The sequence below is a fragment of the Metopolophium dirhodum genome, chromosome 1 (genome assembly GCF_019925205.1).
Source record: "Metopolophium dirhodum isolate CAU chromosome 1, ASM1992520v1, whole genome shotgun sequence".
NCBI classification, from domain to species: domain Eukaryota; kingdom Metazoa; phylum Arthropoda; class Insecta; order Hemiptera; family Aphididae; genus Metopolophium; species Metopolophium dirhodum.
In genome coordinates, this window is record NC_083560.1 from 77668864 (window position 1) to 77687578 (window position 18715).

General features: G+C 28.6%; 4 protein-coding genes across 4 annotated transcripts in view; 3 read left to right on the forward strand and 1 right to left on the reverse strand.

Annotated features, from left to right (window-relative positions):
* The first annotated feature begins 1049 nt into the window (after positions 1–1049).
* LOC132941974 (52 kDa repressor of the inhibitor of the protein kinase-like) lies at positions 1050–3871 on the forward strand. Its single transcript, XM_061010251.1, has 3 exons — positions 1050–1187; positions 1450–2627; positions 3853–3871. The coding sequence occupies exons 1-3, from the start codon at positions 1050–1052 to the stop codon at positions 3869–3871; spliced, it is 1335 nt and encodes a 444-aa protein (XP_060866234.1).
* Positions 3872–9557: 5686 nt separating this feature from the next.
* Positions 9558–18715, forward strand: part of LOC132935382 (venom dipeptidyl peptidase 4) — a 77194-nt gene continuing 68036 nt past the window's right edge. The window contains exon 1 of the mRNA XM_061001925.1: positions 9558–10207. Within this exon, the coding sequence (XP_060857908.1) occupies positions 10130–10207 (78 nt within the window). The 5' untranslated portion in view covers positions 9558–10129. The remainder of the gene's footprint in view (positions 10208–18715) is intronic.
* Positions 14548–17081, forward strand: LOC132934968 (putative nuclease HARBI1). The gene is made up of 2 exons (XM_061001407.1): positions 14548–15049; positions 16100–17081. Exons 1-2 carry the CDS (start codon positions 14606–14608, stop codon positions 16883–16885), a joined length of 1230 nt encoding a protein of 409 aa, XP_060857390.1. The 5' UTR covers positions 14548–14605; the 3' UTR covers positions 16886–17081.
* On the reverse strand, positions 14920–17753 carry LOC132934969 (uncharacterized). The gene is made up of 2 exons (XM_061001408.1): positions 17096–17753; positions 14920–15952 (listed from the first exon to the last, which is right to left on the reverse strand). The coding sequence occupies exons 1-2, from the start codon at positions 17456–17458 to the stop codon at positions 15317–15319; spliced, it is 999 nt and encodes a 332-aa protein (XP_060857391.1). The 5' UTR covers positions 17459–17753; the 3' UTR covers positions 14920–15316.

Genomic DNA, 18715 nt, shown 5'->3' on the forward strand with positions numbered 1-18715 from the left:
ACCTTAAGGAGAATTTTTTACAACGTGACTCGTTTTCTCAGTCGATTTTCATGTTATAATGGTGGGAAAAATATTTTTCCATACGACAGATAACTTTACACAAAATATGAAAATACATTCTTAATCCCACTGCTGCACTATAGACGCGTTTTTACAAATAATTCATACTTTAATATTTATAATGATGGGTATAGGTAATCTTGATAAGACTCCGAGGAGCGGAGGGTGGGGCAAATTTAGTACCTACCACGGTTTGAAAAATATGCAATCAAAATTGTTTTTATCATCCTGCACTTTCCAAAGTATTACATAGTTGGACATTTGATTGAATTTTTAGGGAGGGGTGGGGGGGGGGGTAGAATTATCCAATATAAAGTGACCCGTACACATTAGTATACCTGTACTACCTGTTACCTACTATATAATGAATTTCTAATAAAGAAAAATGACATACAATGATATACATTTCTCACAAAACGTTGCAAATTATCATATTCTATACATCATAATAGTTTTAAAATATTTTGATTCTTTTTAAACTATGTTATAATGTAGGCATTTGAACTTGACATTTTTTAATATTTAATAATATAAATCAGGGACGTAGCCAGAGGGGGGGGGGTCCACGGGGTCTGGATCCCCCCCCCCCCGAAATGTCATCGACGAAATTTTTTTTATACGTATACTAAATAGCTGGGTATGAGGTAGATGACGATAAACCCACGTATAGTCGTATAAACTATAAACTCTATAATAACCATGTTGATAAAAAATGACACAGTACTAATTAGTAGGTACCTAAATTAAGATAGATTTGTAATATAATAATCATGATTGTCCTTTATCAACTGACTAGATCGTAAACTTTATCTTTTATTGTTATACTAATCGTATCGTGTATACAATTTGAAGCAAAATATATTATACCATACTCGTCTGTCGTCAGTCGATGTTTGTCTACTTTCATATATACGTACCTACGGTAAATTTTATTTCGTTTTATTTCTGTGCTCGTTTCTGTTTCGTTTTTTGTTTTATAATAATCAAATATGAAGAGAGGAGCACTTGACAATTTTTTTAAACCTAAACCAAAAAAACCATTTACTGGTGCGCTTTTAAATCAACATGAAAGTCAAGAACATAATCAACCAGTGTGCAGTACTTCAATAATTGATGCATCAAATGTTGTGAGTACTAGTATTATTGACATTGGAACTGTTTCAAATCAATTATTTCAAAATAAATCTTTGACTTCCAATAACAATATTTTTAAAAGTAATGTTGTAAATTCATTATTTATTCCAACTAAGTTTTATACTTTTCCTAGTCGAGAATTTAATAAAAAGAAACTAAAATTTCAATATAATTGGTTGGAAAAATGGGAATGGTTGGCGTATTCTAAAGAAATAGATGGCGCCTTTTGTAAATACTGTGTTTTGTTTGGTAAAGATTATGAAAGATGGTAAATTTCGTGCTTTACTTCGTTTTCGAGCAAATTTTGGCGATGAAAATTTAAAAAATCATTTAATAAATAGTAATAAAAACTCTACTTATCTAAGCCCATCTATTCAAAATGAAATAATAGACATTTGTGGCCAACTTATTCGAAAAAATATTGTAACTAAAATAAATAAAGCCGGTTGCTTTTCAATTCTTTTTGACGAAACTTTAGATGTATCTGGTACTGAGCAACTATCTATGTGTGTCCGTTATGTAGATCAAAATAATCAGCTCCGTGAAGACTTTTTATGTTTTTTACCAGTATATGATCTCACTGGAGAAAATTTAACTCAAATAATTTTAGAAGAACGTGAAAAATTGGGTTTGGATTTAAATAAACTTATCGGGCAAGGCTATGATGGTGCAGGCAACATGAGTGGACAGTTTAATGGTGTACAATCAAGAATACGACAATTATATCCAAAAGCTGTCTTTGTTCATTGTGCATCGCATCGATTAAATCTTGCTTTATCTTCGGCTTTATCTACAAAAAATGTTAGAAATTGTCTTGGTGTGATGAAAGATATTATTAATTTATTCAGGAATAATGCTTTAGCGGGAGAAACTCTTAAAAATTCTATTTTAGAACTTATTCCAGAAACCAAAAAAACACGTTTAGTCGGCTTATGCGAAACACGTTTTATTGAACGACACGAAGCAGTTAATGTTTTTGTAGAACTTTTTGAACCAATTATAGTTAGTTTGCAAAATATTCAAGAAACAGATCGTGCAATTTCAGCAAAGGCTTGTTCACTTTTGGCAGCTGTAGAAAAAAGTTGTTTTATAATTTCATTACTTGTCTGTGAAAATCTTTTAAGTTTCACTCTACCATTGTCACATTATTTGCAAAGCCCTAAACGTGACCTTTCATCTACTGTTGATTATGCTAAACATATTATAAAGAGGCTGAAACATGTGAGACAAAATCCAAATGAATCGTTTACACAAATATTTCAAGAGGCTAGGAAATTATCTAAAATGTATTTTGATACTGAAATTAAAATTCCTTGTACTACGAATAAACAAAATTATAGGGACAATTATTCATGTAATTCACCAGAAGAGTATTATAAAATATCTGTATTTTTACCGTGTTTAGATGGTTTTATTTTACATCTCGAAAATAGGTTTGAACAGAATTGTGATATTTTATCGTCAATAGAAATATTGTTGCAAAAATTCGCTTTAGAAAAAAACGTCGAAAAACTAAAAAATCTCAACATTTATTTTGAAGATAAAATTAGTGAAAAATATATAGCAAGTGAGTAGTAGTAGTAGTAGTGGAAAAATAATGAAGAAACCCCAACAGATATTATGGCTATTTTAGACTCGTGTGATTCGACTTTTTACCCAAATATAAACTATTTGTTACGAGTTTTGGCAACCCTCCCAGTATCTACAACTGAAGTTGAACGATCATTTTAAACTTTAAAAAGAGTAAAAACACTAGTTCGAAACCAAATTGGAAATTACCGTTTAACAGGGCTGACTCTTTTATCAGTTCATTGGGAAATATCAGTTTCACCAAAAGAAGTGTTGAATATAATGGCAAAATCAAAAAGAAAATTATTATTATAAATTGTATTATATCTATGTTATATTTATACCTACATTTTTTTTATTTATACGATACTTCTTTTACAATATGTACATAACATAGCTAGCATAATATAGTAACTAGTAAGTCATTACGAATTTAATTTTTGATTGATTAATAATAGAATGGTTAAAATTAGTTATTATTATTGAAATTGGGTAACACCAGAGCTGTTACCCATTTTCTACCTTTTTTTTAAATCTACATAATATTTAAAGTAATAAATGAACCAAGTTACAAGAAGAGAGGGGTCGCCACCGTCGACACCTCCCCCCCTATTAAACAACATAACCACCACAGGGTACCTCCAAAATTAGTTTATAAGTTGAGACTTACAAAATGTAATGAGAAAATTTAAATTTAATTTAATGTGACAAAAATTAGTAATAAATTTGATTAAATTTTCTCATTGTAGTTACTTATTAAGTATATATGTATACGCGCATATACCTACAAGTGTTTTACAGATATTTTTAAATTTTCTAACCTAACCATGAATACTCAACAATTTTGTAGTTTGTACATTATGGTTTCGAGTGTCAACCGGAAACTAGACAGGAACACTTACGTAAATGCATATGTCATATTGTCATGTAGTTATGTAGTTACTTAAAGATTAGCAATGTAATGAAAAATAATTCGAGCTACCTATAGTTTAGTTAAGTCAACGTTAAGAAAGCCCGCAAGTTATAATGTAAAATGTAACCAACAAATAACCAAATTATATTTAACACTATATGTTTAAAATTGATTAGACGAAAAAAACTAACTTAACTCAGTACAAAATAAGTTGATTATTTATTTACATTTTTATCACTGACTCAGGTATGACCCAATATATTATAGTGCTTGTCAAACTCTTACATTATAAAAACAATAACTAAATGTTTTGATTAAAATACATCTTATACAATTTCTTCTAATTGTACACTACCTAGTTGTAGTACAACTGTAGTTGTGTCAACTGAATTATTTAATAAAGGAATATTATGTAAGCACATATTTGTTTATTATTATTTACAATAATTATTGTATGCAGCGCAGGGCTTGCAAACGTTATAATAACGTTATATTTGACAAAAAACGATTGAAATTTGTAAACGTTATCAGAACGGAAAGCGATAATCAAAAATAATTAAATGCCAAAAAACCAAATAAAACAATTAACAAAATATATTATATATTATCATTAAACAAAACATAACGCAACATGTAATTATCATTAAACGAAAAATAACGCAAAACGAAATATTTTAAAATCTAATTATTATTTATTTAAAAGGTCTATTGGTTTTATGGAAACATTTATTTCATGCAGACAATCTAGAATTGATTATATTATATTCCGTAATCCTTACCGGGAATTACCTACCCGCGTTAGTTATTATTTTTAAATTTAATAGGTATTAACACTATTTTAAATACCGATAAACGCAAAACTTGTTCAACGTTTTAGTTCTAAATAACGATAAACGCAACACTTGAATAACGTTTTAATTTTAAATAACGATAAACGCAAAAATTGTGTAACGTTTTAATTGTAAATAACAGTACCTAAACGGACATTTTTTCCAATTGCAAGCCCTGATAAAGCGTGATTAAAAAAAAATATTTAGCCACAATAATGCTGTTGTATAGCCTACCAATGATTTTAACTTAATGTAATATAGGTGTATAATAATACTTCAAATTATCTGGAAAAAGCTTATTAATTATTTACATTGGATACTTCAGCTGTAGTTTTAAAGAGCTTTAAAAAAATTACATATATTAGGTACCTACTTACAGTATAATACTTACACATTATAGTATTATACATTTATACCTATTAAGTTTTACTTTATAAAATTATAGGTATTATTAACCAATAGGTTACACTGCTGATTTATAGTTGCCGATTGTTAGTTTATTCTGCAAATTGCAAAATATCCTATAATATTAATCCTCTGATTTAATTTACAAAAACTTTATAGATCATATTTTACTGTATTATAATACTATGCTTAAAATAAAAAACATAGTCATTGTACCGAACAGTAGGTAGAGGTGCACAATGGACAATATATAATATTTTAATATGTTAGTCATATATACCCAGGGGCGGCGCTACACTGGGTCCCGGGTGGGCAAGTGCCCCCTCAACATTTTATTTTGCCCGTCTTTTGCCCCCACCTATAATTTAATGTTGAACATTTTAATCTAATCTGAAAATGCATTTTATATTGAGCATTTTATTAAATACTATAATCTTAACATATTATAAAACAAAGTCCCTTTTTCGGTAGGTAATTACGTACGAACCTCGAAGAATCTTCAATCCACTGCAGTTGGATTGCCTACCTGAATACATACTATGTGTCCCACGCATACAATACATACAAGCGTATCTCTCGGGTAATTATATATTCAAGATGATCGATGAAAATTTCTAAGTTTTGAACATCATACACCGAATATTAAATAAACGAATTCAACAAAGTTTGAATCCTATAGAGTTGGTAAATATATTTTAAGGAGCAACGCAGTGAACGGGATCAGCTATAATATATATACAATTAATGCATTTTTGAGTCACCATAAGTTATAATATTGGCTATTTCCAACTATTTCACCTGAGGTAACTTTTGCCCGGGCAACGCCGGGAAGGACAGCTAGTTATAATATAATACTATCCTGATAATTTTTGCAAATAATGCAAATAATTCGTACGCAATAAGCACGAATTGTACGACAATCGCCAAGTCAACATGTAATAATTTGACAAGGAAAAAATATGTTTTCCGTTTCACCCGGCCTGCCCATTGTTAATAAAAATGAAATTTGTATACAATATTATTTTTACCAAAATTTAGCCCTTGCAATAATAGTAATTATTGTCATGCATTTATACGATATCGTTTAGCGTCAGAGCAAATAATCGTATCAATATTTTGCATTTATAATATAGGTTGATTATGTTCAAAATAGGTACATGTTAAACCAAATTCAATCCCTACAATAATAATAGACTATTAGTCTTATCGGAAACTTTTTAAGAATAATTATTCGAATTATATACTAAAATAAAAGATACAATGAAAAATTAACAATTTTTTTTATTAAATTTTAGATTCTGAGCATTCTTATTAAACTATTTTATTATTCTGTTATATTAAAATAATGTTTTTTTAATGTTTACCTATGTATACAAGATTTATACTAGAAAAAAGCTTTGATTTTAAACATCCTTAATAAAAAGTTCCTTAAAGTTGTTATTACTGGAGGTGAAAAATAAAAAAGTATACCTATCATAATTTTACAAGTAATTTTTATTAGCGTTTGAAGTTTAAAATTCAACAAAATTGGATATTCATGGGTAAAATAACGATTTTTCATTTTATGATTTTTTTTTTCTGTTGTAATTAAAAAAATAAAGAACCGTAGATACGTACATGAGATTTTCCTTAAATGTTTAAATTAGCATTTTGTATGCATGAGAAAATTTAAAAAATATTTTGAACTATTTATGAACACAACTACAAATACTTTTTATAGACATTTTAAGTTAAAATGTGTACGAAATTAGATATTTGAATAATAAATAACAAATTCTTGTTATTTTGTTGTATTTCATAAATATTTTTCGTAGGAATTTGAAACTTTTACGTACTTAAGTCATTATATTTTATATGAAATAATATACACGAATGATATTTTAAAAACATTTAGATTAATTTTATGGTATTCCATATTTATACAATGAATCTATTCACACCATATTCCATGGTGACTATTATGTGACTCAAAAGTTAATAACAATAATATATTATGATATGATTATGACAATTCAAATAAATTAAGAATACAATAAATTCAATGTTTTTAGCAACAATTAATTAATTTTACAGTTGTATATCACCAAAATAGTAAAATAAATCATTATTTATTACTATATAATAGCAATATAATTATTATACATATCATAAAATATACATTGTACCTAATATACACCATCACCTTCTTCGCTTTGAATGCAATAATTTATGATTGAATTCAAATTTAACAATATTACAATATTACAGACTACAGTGATTTCTTCATATTGTGACGAGTGTACTTACCTACTGACACATATTGTAATTTATAATTTATAATTTATAATAGTACAGTAGAGGGGTTACCTATTTTCACTATTTTTAATAAGTGTAAAAATATAAACCTTTTTTTTGTCGTCAAAAGGTTTAACATTTTTCAAGTAGGAGATTGGAAAGGACGGATGAGGGTATTATTCAATACCCTCCGTGGTCTTAAAATACTAATAAAAAAAATAATTTAAAAAAAGTTTTTTGTTTTCTGACGTTTTAAATGCGATTCAACATAGTAATATAGTGTAAAATCAAATCTCAGTTCTTAATAAGTTTGATAAACATTTGCATGCCAAAAAGTTTTAAGAGAATAGAAAGTTTTAATCTGAATTCTTGTATTTTGTAAAGAAGTCTTAAAATACTTTTTATGAAACACTTTAAATAACAGTTGGTATTCAAACATGGTATTTTTACAATTTTTCATTTTTTAAACTTGAATTGCTCGTTGAAATAATACAATTTTGTATCAAACCATGTTCAAATAGTTGTATAATACATATTACTTACTTGCAATTTTATTATTGGCTGGTGTAATAAGTATTATTATAATATTATTATCATTTAATATTTGGAACTAATATTTAAAAGTAAATAGTATACAAATCGTAGACTGCTAGAGGATTAAAAGCTTGGAAATTTGAGGGATATCGGACACCTCCCCTTATAAATACGTGACCGATAGCAACTTCTTATTGCCATTCACGTGTTATATATTTTAAATTGTAATATATAATTCTTTACTGTTACGTATAATATTAGGTATATACTTTCATTTTAGCGTGTGCAATGTGCATGTTATTTTTAAAATGGAAAATAAATTGAAAAACCTACAAGTTAAATAATAAATATAAAAGTTTAACCTGGGAGGCAATAATTATGATATAGGTACCTGAATTTGTGCGATTCATGCCAAAAAAAGGCAGTACAGTTGTACGATTGGTTCACTTGGCCATTGTATAAATATTTGTCTATGTGTATAATTAACAACATGGCTTGAACAACTCGGGTATATTGTACACTTCACCCGGTCAGTGTTTACAATGTCCACATTTATCCACTTGACTGTAAAATACATAATATATTATAAGTAGGGCTCGGATTTATATGTAAATACATATTTTCTCTGCGACATGATAAACTAATTTCGGCAAGTGATAAAATTTGTTTCACAAGATTTTTGATAAAACGCGAGCTATATTTGATTTTACATATTTTCACATATTTTGTCATAAATACATGTTTTTACATATTTCTCAACTATTCAATTTTTTATCACATATTTAGACAATTATACTGTTTTAATGTCTTTTCTTCAGAGTTCAGAATTATTGAAAGGTTATCATGGCTATATATTATATCGACGATCTTTTAAATTCGAACATTTTAAAGTGCATGTTATTATTATAACTGTAATCAAGATAATTATATAACTAAATAAATAAAAAAAAGTTATTACATTTTATTTTATTATTTATTATTATAAAAATTTTACGACAATATCGGCGACTTATTGGATTTGAAAATTTAAAAATGAATGTTATTAATTTTAATCAATATAATAAGATAAATATACATATTTTTTATAATTTATTATACCTATTACGAATTATAATTATTATTTTTATTTTTTTTTTTTTTGATAATACATATTTTGAATTCTTTAGCACATATTTATGTACATATTTTTGTTGTATAAATACATACTTTGGTTATATAAATACATATAAATCCAAGCCCTAATTATAAGATATAATAAACAATTTTTTTTTTTTGAATGTATTACAATATGACATCCCTAGTTTGCGCTATATATAATAATAGGTTAGTAATAATAAGAATTGTTTATAAAACAATAATTAGGTTGTAGGCATAAATATCATTATTAAATAATTATGTCGCGATGACGTCCTCGGTGTGTTGAAATGCAGACGGTCATATTATATTATGTCTCGAGATTATAGTGCAATGAAGTGGTTGACACTTGTACGATTTTTAATGTGGTCTTTGAGTCGTTGTGTGCGTATAATGATATTACTATATTGCCATACTCTGGTCTCTAATGCGCCGCGGAGACAGTAAGCATGGGTAATGTAATATATAATATAGGTATAACGATGTTTGTACACGGGCGGGCATCGGGTACTTTCACAGTTTCACGCATATTATTATTATTTTGTCGTGATATTATAACGCGGCGAGTAGGTACAACAACATTAATAATAATATTATTATTGTACGCACGGTACCTGTCGGTGGCGGTGGCGGCGGTGGCGGAGGGTCAGTCCCGAGTGCGTCCGAGGTACCTACTACCTACCTACTTTCACTTGCAGCTGCAGTACGTCGCGCGAATACCGTCGCGCGCATCGTTTCAGATCGTCCCGTGTCTTCTGAAAAACGTGTTAATAATAATATTATTACTGTCGTTCGTCTCGCACCCCATTTCGAACAATTATTATCCACAACCCGTGCAAGTACAAGGGGTAAACAAAATTAACAGACATAGTAAATCTGCACGACGACTGCAGCTGCAGTTGTGACGGTGTACGTTTGCTGACCGACATTTCTATTCGCAGCTACCGCTTGTGGTACCTACCACCCAATCATAATATAATATTATATATACCTCGGTATACGCGTGCGGTCACCTGTTCGATTTTCATCGGTACACCCCATAACGACAATATTAACATTATAATATTATTATTATCGTAGTCGCCGTGGAACCTCGACGGCCGTCGCGCGCCAAAAGTATTATAGGCACAGTAACTATCTATAATATAGCTCGGCATAATAATAATAATAATATTATTGCGGCCCGAGACAGGCGGTCAGTGGCCTTCCCGACGGATTTCGCGCGGATTACACCTCCGCCACTGAGACACGAGCAGCAGCAGCAGCAGCAGCTCTCATGCCGTGTCAGTCGGCCGCACTTAACGCGTTCGACATGCGCTCCTCAACAGACGTTTTCCACTCGCCCACGACAATGGTAAGACGATTTTTAGTTTTAACAATAGTTTTACAATATGATTTTTTTAATTCGCTCTCACCCATACCTATTATTATAATAGGTACCATAATATTATCATCGCATAATACGTACTTGATTATACCTAACGATATTGTATAATAATAATTTTTAACTATGCCGTGTTAGGAATAATAATGTTTAGTTAGTAATTATTATTGTACAAAAGTGAAACACACTCGTGAATTTTTCTATCTTTCGGTATATTCACGTTCACTTGCCTGTTTGTTGATCGACGGATATACACGGGCGTGTATATTATTTGATTTTGATTTTTCGACTTTCTATTCTTATTTGATAATACACAGTTTACTTCCTTTCTTCACAATATTGAATTTATAATAAACTAATATTTTTTTTTATTTCAATATTCGAACAAAATATCAACGAACATTTTTTCAACAACACGAATATTAATTGAATAAATTATGTCTTAGATACGCGCGCGTATAATTATTATATTATATGTACCTAATAATATTATATTCGAAATATGATTCGGACATTTAAAGCACTTTTATTTTAATTGAATACCTTACAAATCGACATTTCTATGTTATCAGTTCTTTTTATTGTTATAATTTATAATTATTATTTTAACACATGGGGGTACGCAACGTCACGAGTTACTTGTAAACGCATAACATTAATTATAATTATATACTTTTTACTATATATTATTATTCAAATTTTTATACTTTCACTGTTATATTATTATTACTAAACTCGACAATTACATTATGTTTAAATTTTTATATAGGTACCTACATTAGGTATAATAAGACCATTGAAAATTTATTAAAAAAAAGATTAAAACTGATTTCATAGTACAATTTGGTAAGTGCCTAATGTACTTATGAACTAATTAAATACCTATATTATTATATACCTAATAGACGACTATAATACACAATTGAGTAATTGAAAGAGCGAATAAACATTCTGTGCCAACAATATTGTCGATTATCCATATCGTACGAAATTGTTTTCCTTTTTTTTTTTTGAACGTCCGGTGTCTACAATTTTTTTGCCCATGGCTACATCTAAAATTTGATGACTATTATAAGATGCCAACAATTTATCTACTATTAAAAACACCAAACTTTACAAGTGAGCCATTTTAAATTTAGAAAATTAATTGATATAGCATACCAATCTATGTCCTATATTAATATTTTTTTATATACGTATACCTATAGCTTATATATAGTTATCGGTTACTATACATAGTGAATACAGCTCTTTTATCGGCTTTAATAGTGCACTTATTCACATTTTAATTTTTGGAATTTTTGGAATTTTCAAGATTATAGATACTATAAGATATATTTTAAAATAGTTAGCTTAATTGCTATTTAATAAGTGTAATAGCCAATAATAGATGGATGTGGCAATGCAAGTTATTTATTTTCAAATGTGAACAAGCCGTCATTTTTGTGAATATTTTGATAATTTATTTTATACGTAGGAATAGGTAAATAATTGACATTCGTATCAATAGTTTCTAAGTTATCAAGTTTTATGTCCATATTCTAAGGACAAAATATAAAAATATAGTCATTCACAATAGACTTTTTAATTTAGAAATATAAGTACATCAAAATGCTCAAAAACATCATCTCCTTAACAATTAAGAATATAAAAGGTTCGTTCACATAAAAATAATTTTGTGATGCCACAAGATGAAAATCTAAGTATCAAGTATATACATAAATAATAAATGCATTATTAAAGAAAAAACGGGATTGAACCTTGAGTAAAGAACATGCTCGGTAAATATTACTCTGTATACAAACGGTTATTAAGGGTAAACGTTTATATAGTCTCAATAGTTTTTAAAAAAAAACCTCTGTCAACATTATACTTGTATTACTTTGTTCATCTTGGCGTAGGATGTTTGTGCATTTTGAATAATTGTGAACTGTGATGACATATTATTAAATGTTAAAGAAATTAATAACCTATGAATTGAATTATTTTCGAGAGCCATCGTTGTTAGTTTTTCTAAGGTCTTAGATAAATTTTATTGAACTAAAAGGACCCTTTTAAAGTACTATTCACATTCGATTTCCTATTTTTAAAGGGGCTGCTACTAGTTTATATAGTTACTATTACTATTATTGAATCTCTTTGAGGACTCCTTCAATCCAGAAAAAACGTTCACAAAAAAAAAAAAAAATTTTAAATCGTTGTAAGACCAATATAATTAATTATATTTCAATCTTTTCACCGAGAATCTAAGCTGTTGCTATTGTAAGTACCATCAAACAAAAATAATTTAAAAAGACCTTGCCCGAAAGTATCACTCATTAATTATTATTATTTTAAGACATAAATCACCGTCGTTCGTTAACCGTTTTTACTAATGGATAACGAATAAGTAGCAATTTTCTGAATACATAATGACTTTGATGTATATATTTTATAGTGTATAAAGAAATATTTAAAATACTTTTATATTAACAACCCAAAAATCCATATAATGAAAAACCCATTTATACATTCCTTAATAATACGAGAAGAAATTTCACATTTAACATTTTATATTATTTTTTTTTTTTTGAAACTGGATGAATTTAAACGGGTAAATTGTATAATACCTATATAGTAACCATACAAGTTTATTCTAAATTGCTAAAGAAAGAAAACAATTATAAATATATCTGTAACAAATGAGTATAATATAATAATATAGTAGAACGAAATACAAATATCTGCGCAGTGCCAGTACTATTATACGTCATGTAGAATTGCGATGCCCAGACCGTAAGTTGTAGTAATCGAATATTGAACTTTTAAACATTGCTTTCGACAAAATCAAGTCATGGAATTCGAATTGAAATTGATTTGGAAGATATGCGAAGATTCGAAGACATTACTTTACGAAATACTTAATCGGGCGTCTGTAAATTTACAAAATTCCACTTTCTCAACAATACATCTTAACCCTGTCAATTCTCGGAAAAGCCTATCGGACTGAATAGAGTGTAAATCGTGTCATGGCCTCCTTCACGAGTGAATAAATGTAAAATCTAAAAAAAAGAACACCAACATAATTAAACAGTAAATAACATATTAATTATAACTACGTTCTGCCGTGCAGGATCGAATTCAATGTAGGGATAAATAGGTAGTATAACAATCCCTTTATCCCCCTGTGTTCCGGTCTTATTTGCTTACAAAAATATTTGAGGCCAATATTGTTCTATATTTGTTTGGTAATTTAACGTTTAAATGTCCGTGCCTTGTTCATCCTCGAGTTTATCCATTAGCTATACCTACGTTGAATATGTATAATAGCGTAGTAGCCAAATTAAATTAAAAGTACCTATCTACCTAATAGACAATAGTTATAATATACTCATCACGTTTATTCTTATTTTTTTAATGTCCTAACCTTTAAGTAACTAAAATTATATGCCTATACTATTATTTGAAATGATAAGTGTGTTTATTTTTAGAGTAGTAGTACCTATGTAAATATGTAATTAAATAATTATATGCCTATAAGTATAAGGTTAGAGAAAAAAGTGGATTTTTAATATCATTTATAATCCTAGACTTAAATTTTAAATTCAATGATTGAGACAATAGTTATTAACAGGCACACAATATATATATATTATAATACTTAGAGGATATGAAATAATTGGTATATTCAGTACCTACGGATTTACGTATTTAAATTAAGTTTCAGTATACAATTGTCAAACACTCCAGATACCTATAGTCTATACCCTATTATTATTATTAGGTACCTATAATTATAACGGGAGACGATCATTTTGTTTTTTACGTACAAATTCCATCATCTGTGAAAAAATCTTAATCCACGTTATCATGAATAATACACTATACTTATGCGTTTGTGTAATAGATGTATGTATACCATAAAGTAGTATAAAGAGTACTCTATGATAGTATGATGTATACATGGCCACGCATTATTTAATCATCATACGAATCGTAACCTTAGAGTTTATTGCAGTGTATCAAAAATGTCTGCCCTGTCGTTATGTTCTTGTTATAGATTTGTTTGATATTAAGTTTGAAAAGTAAATTCAAATGTATAGGTACATAAAACCTAAAATTGCAATCAGGGTTCCAGCCTTTAAATTACATTTTGAATAATGCCGGGTTCACACTGTTGCAATTTCTTGCATTGTAGACTTGCTTGCAATATATATCATGCAAGAATACGCATAGTAATACGCAAGTGCATGTTCACATATATGCTTGTATATGTGTAGTCTTGTATGTATTTAAATATTGTTTAGTTTCAAAAGTGATCTGATCGCGAGTAGAAGTGCTGTTTTTTTTTCAATTTTGAAATATTTTTAATTTTTACGAGACTGTTAAATGGATTCAACAAAAAAAGGAGTACTTATTGTTTGCGATATGCTTCGTAAAGAAATCTTAAAAAAGAAGCAAGAAGCTTTAAAAAAAAAAAGATTATGGGTTCGACAATGGATTAGTAGAAGAAATAGTGTTGGCGCATCAAATAGTTTATGTTTTGAATTAAGAAATGAAGATCCATCATCATACAAAAACTTTTTGAGAATGGATTATTACCTTTTTCAATATTTACTGGAGAAAGTTAAACCATTAATTCAAAAAGAAGACACTTTTTTTAGAAAAGCATTACCTGCACGTACAAAATTGGAAATAGTACTTCGTTTTTTGGCCACAGGCAATTCTTTTACCAGTCTTCAATATTTATTCAGAGTACCTAAGAACACAATAAGTACGTTTCTACCAGATGTATGCAATGCTATTTATACTGCATTGAAAGAATTCATTGAAGTAAGTACTATATATTTTTAACTTTATTATCACCAAAAAGTAAATTAGGTAAACAATATAGGTACAGAAAATTAATGTAAGTAAAATAAAAAAAATCTTAACGAGATTTAAAATTGTAACTAACCAAAATAAAATTTATCAATATAATATTCTTTTTAAATAAAACTTAACCTTTTCTTAGTTTTTTTTATCAAAATTCAAAAACTTAAAAAATATATATAAAATAAAAAACTTGTTAGGTACCTACCTACAAAAAATATAAAATATTTACAAAGAAAAAATATCATCATTTGAAGAATAGGCTGATGAACCATTACTTTCATTTGACATTTGATTACTGGTTGATGGAACTGCTAATGTTGTGTTGTGCCCTGATGAATAATCCACATGTATATCATTAGTAGCTTGTTGATTATAAATAACTGGTGTTTGTGAAAAGTTAAATACTCCACTTGGTTGTACAGCTTGCAATTTATACTTAATAAGTAAGCTATGTATATCACTTTGTGCCTGAAATGCTAAATTTATGGGTAATTTTTTTAACATTGTTGATACTAAATTACCAAATGCATCAAATTCGTTCATTTCCAACGGTTGTGTTGTTTTATCAGATATTTCGTCTAATTTTTTTAGAGCATTATCAAGATATGTTGTATCCGACACTTCATTTTTCCTTTTTTTTGAAATTGATCGTTTTAAAGCCCGTGGAGGTGGTAGCGGAGGTGATAAAACTTTTTCTGATAAGTCCGATAATAGTTGGGATGTATTGTTAACTGTAGAGATTAATGTAGCATTATTTTCAACTGATGAAAAAGAACTATTCAGCTTAATGGACTCGGCTGATGTTAAATTTTCACAAACAGAATTTGACTGAGATTCGTAATCTTTTTCAATGAGCATTTCCTATAATAAATAATAAGTTGAAAATTAGGTGGGTACTTCGAAAACGTGATAAATAAAATAATCAACTGTTCAAATGGTTTTATGGTTTTATGTTATATTTAATATTTATATTATTTTTAAATCTGAAATATTTTTATACATTTCCAGGTCCCTAGAAAAGAAGAAGAATGGAAAAAAATCCAAAATGGTTTCAATTTGCGTTGGAATTTTCCTAACTGCGTTGGTGCCCTTGACGGGAAACATGTAGTTGTAAAAAAACCACCGGGGACAGGGACTGAGTACTTCAACTACAAAAATTCTTGTAGTATAGTCTTAATGGCAAGTGTAGATCATGATTATTGCTTTCGTTATGTAGATATTGGAGCAAAAGGAAGACAGTCGGATGGTGGTATATTTGCAGATTGTTCCTTAAAATATGCAATTGAAAATAATAAACTAAACCTCCCAAAAGACGCAGTTTTTGTTGCCGATGAAGCGTTTCCTATGAAACCATATTTAATGAAACCATATGCCCGAAGAAATTTAACAAAAGAACAAAAAATTTTTAACTATAGATTGTCAAGAGCTAGGCGTATAGTAGAAAATGCTTTTGGAATTTTAACAAGTCGATTTAGAGTTTATGAAAAACCAATATCACTTATTCCAGAAAAGGTAGACAGTATCGTAAATGCTACTTGTGCTTTACATAATTGGCTAAGAATAAAATCGCCTAATACCTACACACCATCGGGTACATTTGATTATGAAGATTTAGATAATTGTAATTGGTCTCCCGGATCATGGCGTAATGAAATACAACCAACAGGAATTATAAATATGACTTCTCATCCACCGAGATATCCGTCGACATCAGCCACAACATTGCGAGAAAAATACACACAATATTTTAATAACGAAGGTGCTGTTCCATGGCAGGATAATATGATTTTTTAAGTACATTTATCTATATATTAATTATTATTATTATTATGTTTGTATTAGTTACATATTACATTTATTAAAATTTTGACATTGTGCGGCCAACTTCACGGACTTATATACTAAATTTTAATATTATATTATCCATAAATTTAGTATTTACTATTGGTATTTATGTAATTTAATTTATTTAAATTTTGGTAGTGAAATATATTAAAAAATTACCAAATTAGAGTGAGTTTTCCTTGATTCGACAACCGGATGCAAAAATATATCAAGTGCTTCAAACCAAAATACTTTTGGTTTATATACATCGTTGGCACCTGATCCAGACTTTTTTGAATCCTCTACTTTTCTTTTTTCTTGGTGGTAGGCCGTACGTAAATTTTTTATTTTGGTTGGAACATCAGATGGTCCAAAATTAGTTTCATTCATTTCTTCAGATATTAATTTATATGCCTGGTTCCGTGCATCTTTGTTCTTATATTGGTCCAGTTTTACGTTCCATAGTACTTCGTGATGACGATACAAAGTAATTAGTTTTAGTACATTTTCTTCGTTCAAACTATATTTTGATTTGGAGGCCATTTCAGTGTTTACAAATTAAATTATTTAAAAAATGTACTTAACTAAATACTCTATTAATTAAACAAAATTCATAAAACACAATCCACGTGGTTCACTAGAACGTGTTCGAGAATAAACTGGCATACAATTACCTAATTGCATTCAATTACTGTCCGACATGCCGGACTGCGTGCAAGTTTGAGCATGCAAGAACTTGCATGCGTATTATTAACGTTCACATTTGTTCAATTTTGTTCTTGCACGAGTAAAAATAAGCATGCGGGAAAAAGCATACAAGAAATTGCAACAGTGTGAACCCGGCATTAGTCTTTTACTCGTATACCATTTTAAGTTTTGTTTCTTACTAAAGTACATGCGACGTATTATAGTTATAAATGTAAATTAAACGAACATTTTATATGTATAATTATGTTTTTACTTTTACGTCATGGTGCTTTTACAAGTTGCAATGAAGTAATATTCAGTCCATCTCCTTCTACATAAAAAATATACCCAAGTTGTTGGTATTAAGGAGATTAATCCCGTCTGTATTTTCTACATTAATAGACCTATCTTATGCCATTTGTATCAAAAATATCATTTAGTCATTGGATACAACTTCTGAAAACATATTAATTGAAATCGTCATGAATTTACTTTAAAACGACTTTTTCACTTTTAAATTAAACTCTGAACTCTAAATTCTAAATTCTTCAAAATAAGGTTTTTAAATTTTGGGCTATTTAGAGCACTTAAGAGTATTGAGAATACATATTTTTATTCCTTTCATAATTATTATTATTATTATTATTATTATTTACTTGTGTTTTAAATTTTTAATATTAATATATGTTAATAATGACGTAGTAGGCATAATTATTTTTATGAATACCCTATTGTTTGGGGATCGATTTTGATTTGCATCTGTGTATAATATTATTGCAGTTATTATTGTGAATATTGTTAGACGGAATGCCTTGTTTGTTAGCAGCCACTTGATCAATATTATTACATACGATGGTCGATTTTATTTTTACAAAGCTATAAAACATAATAGTTTTAACATTCTCAGCACATCTGAGTATACGTTGTTGTTTAAAGCATACGTCAAACACTGCAGAGTGGCACTTGTTGCATTTTATAAATATAAAAACTGATGTATGAATAAAAATTAAGCTAAGGGGATCCGATACCGTGATTTTCTGTTTTTTCTAACACACGCGCGACATAGTATTTTAGACGTATTTTTTGCTAAACATTCAAATTGATCTATTGAAG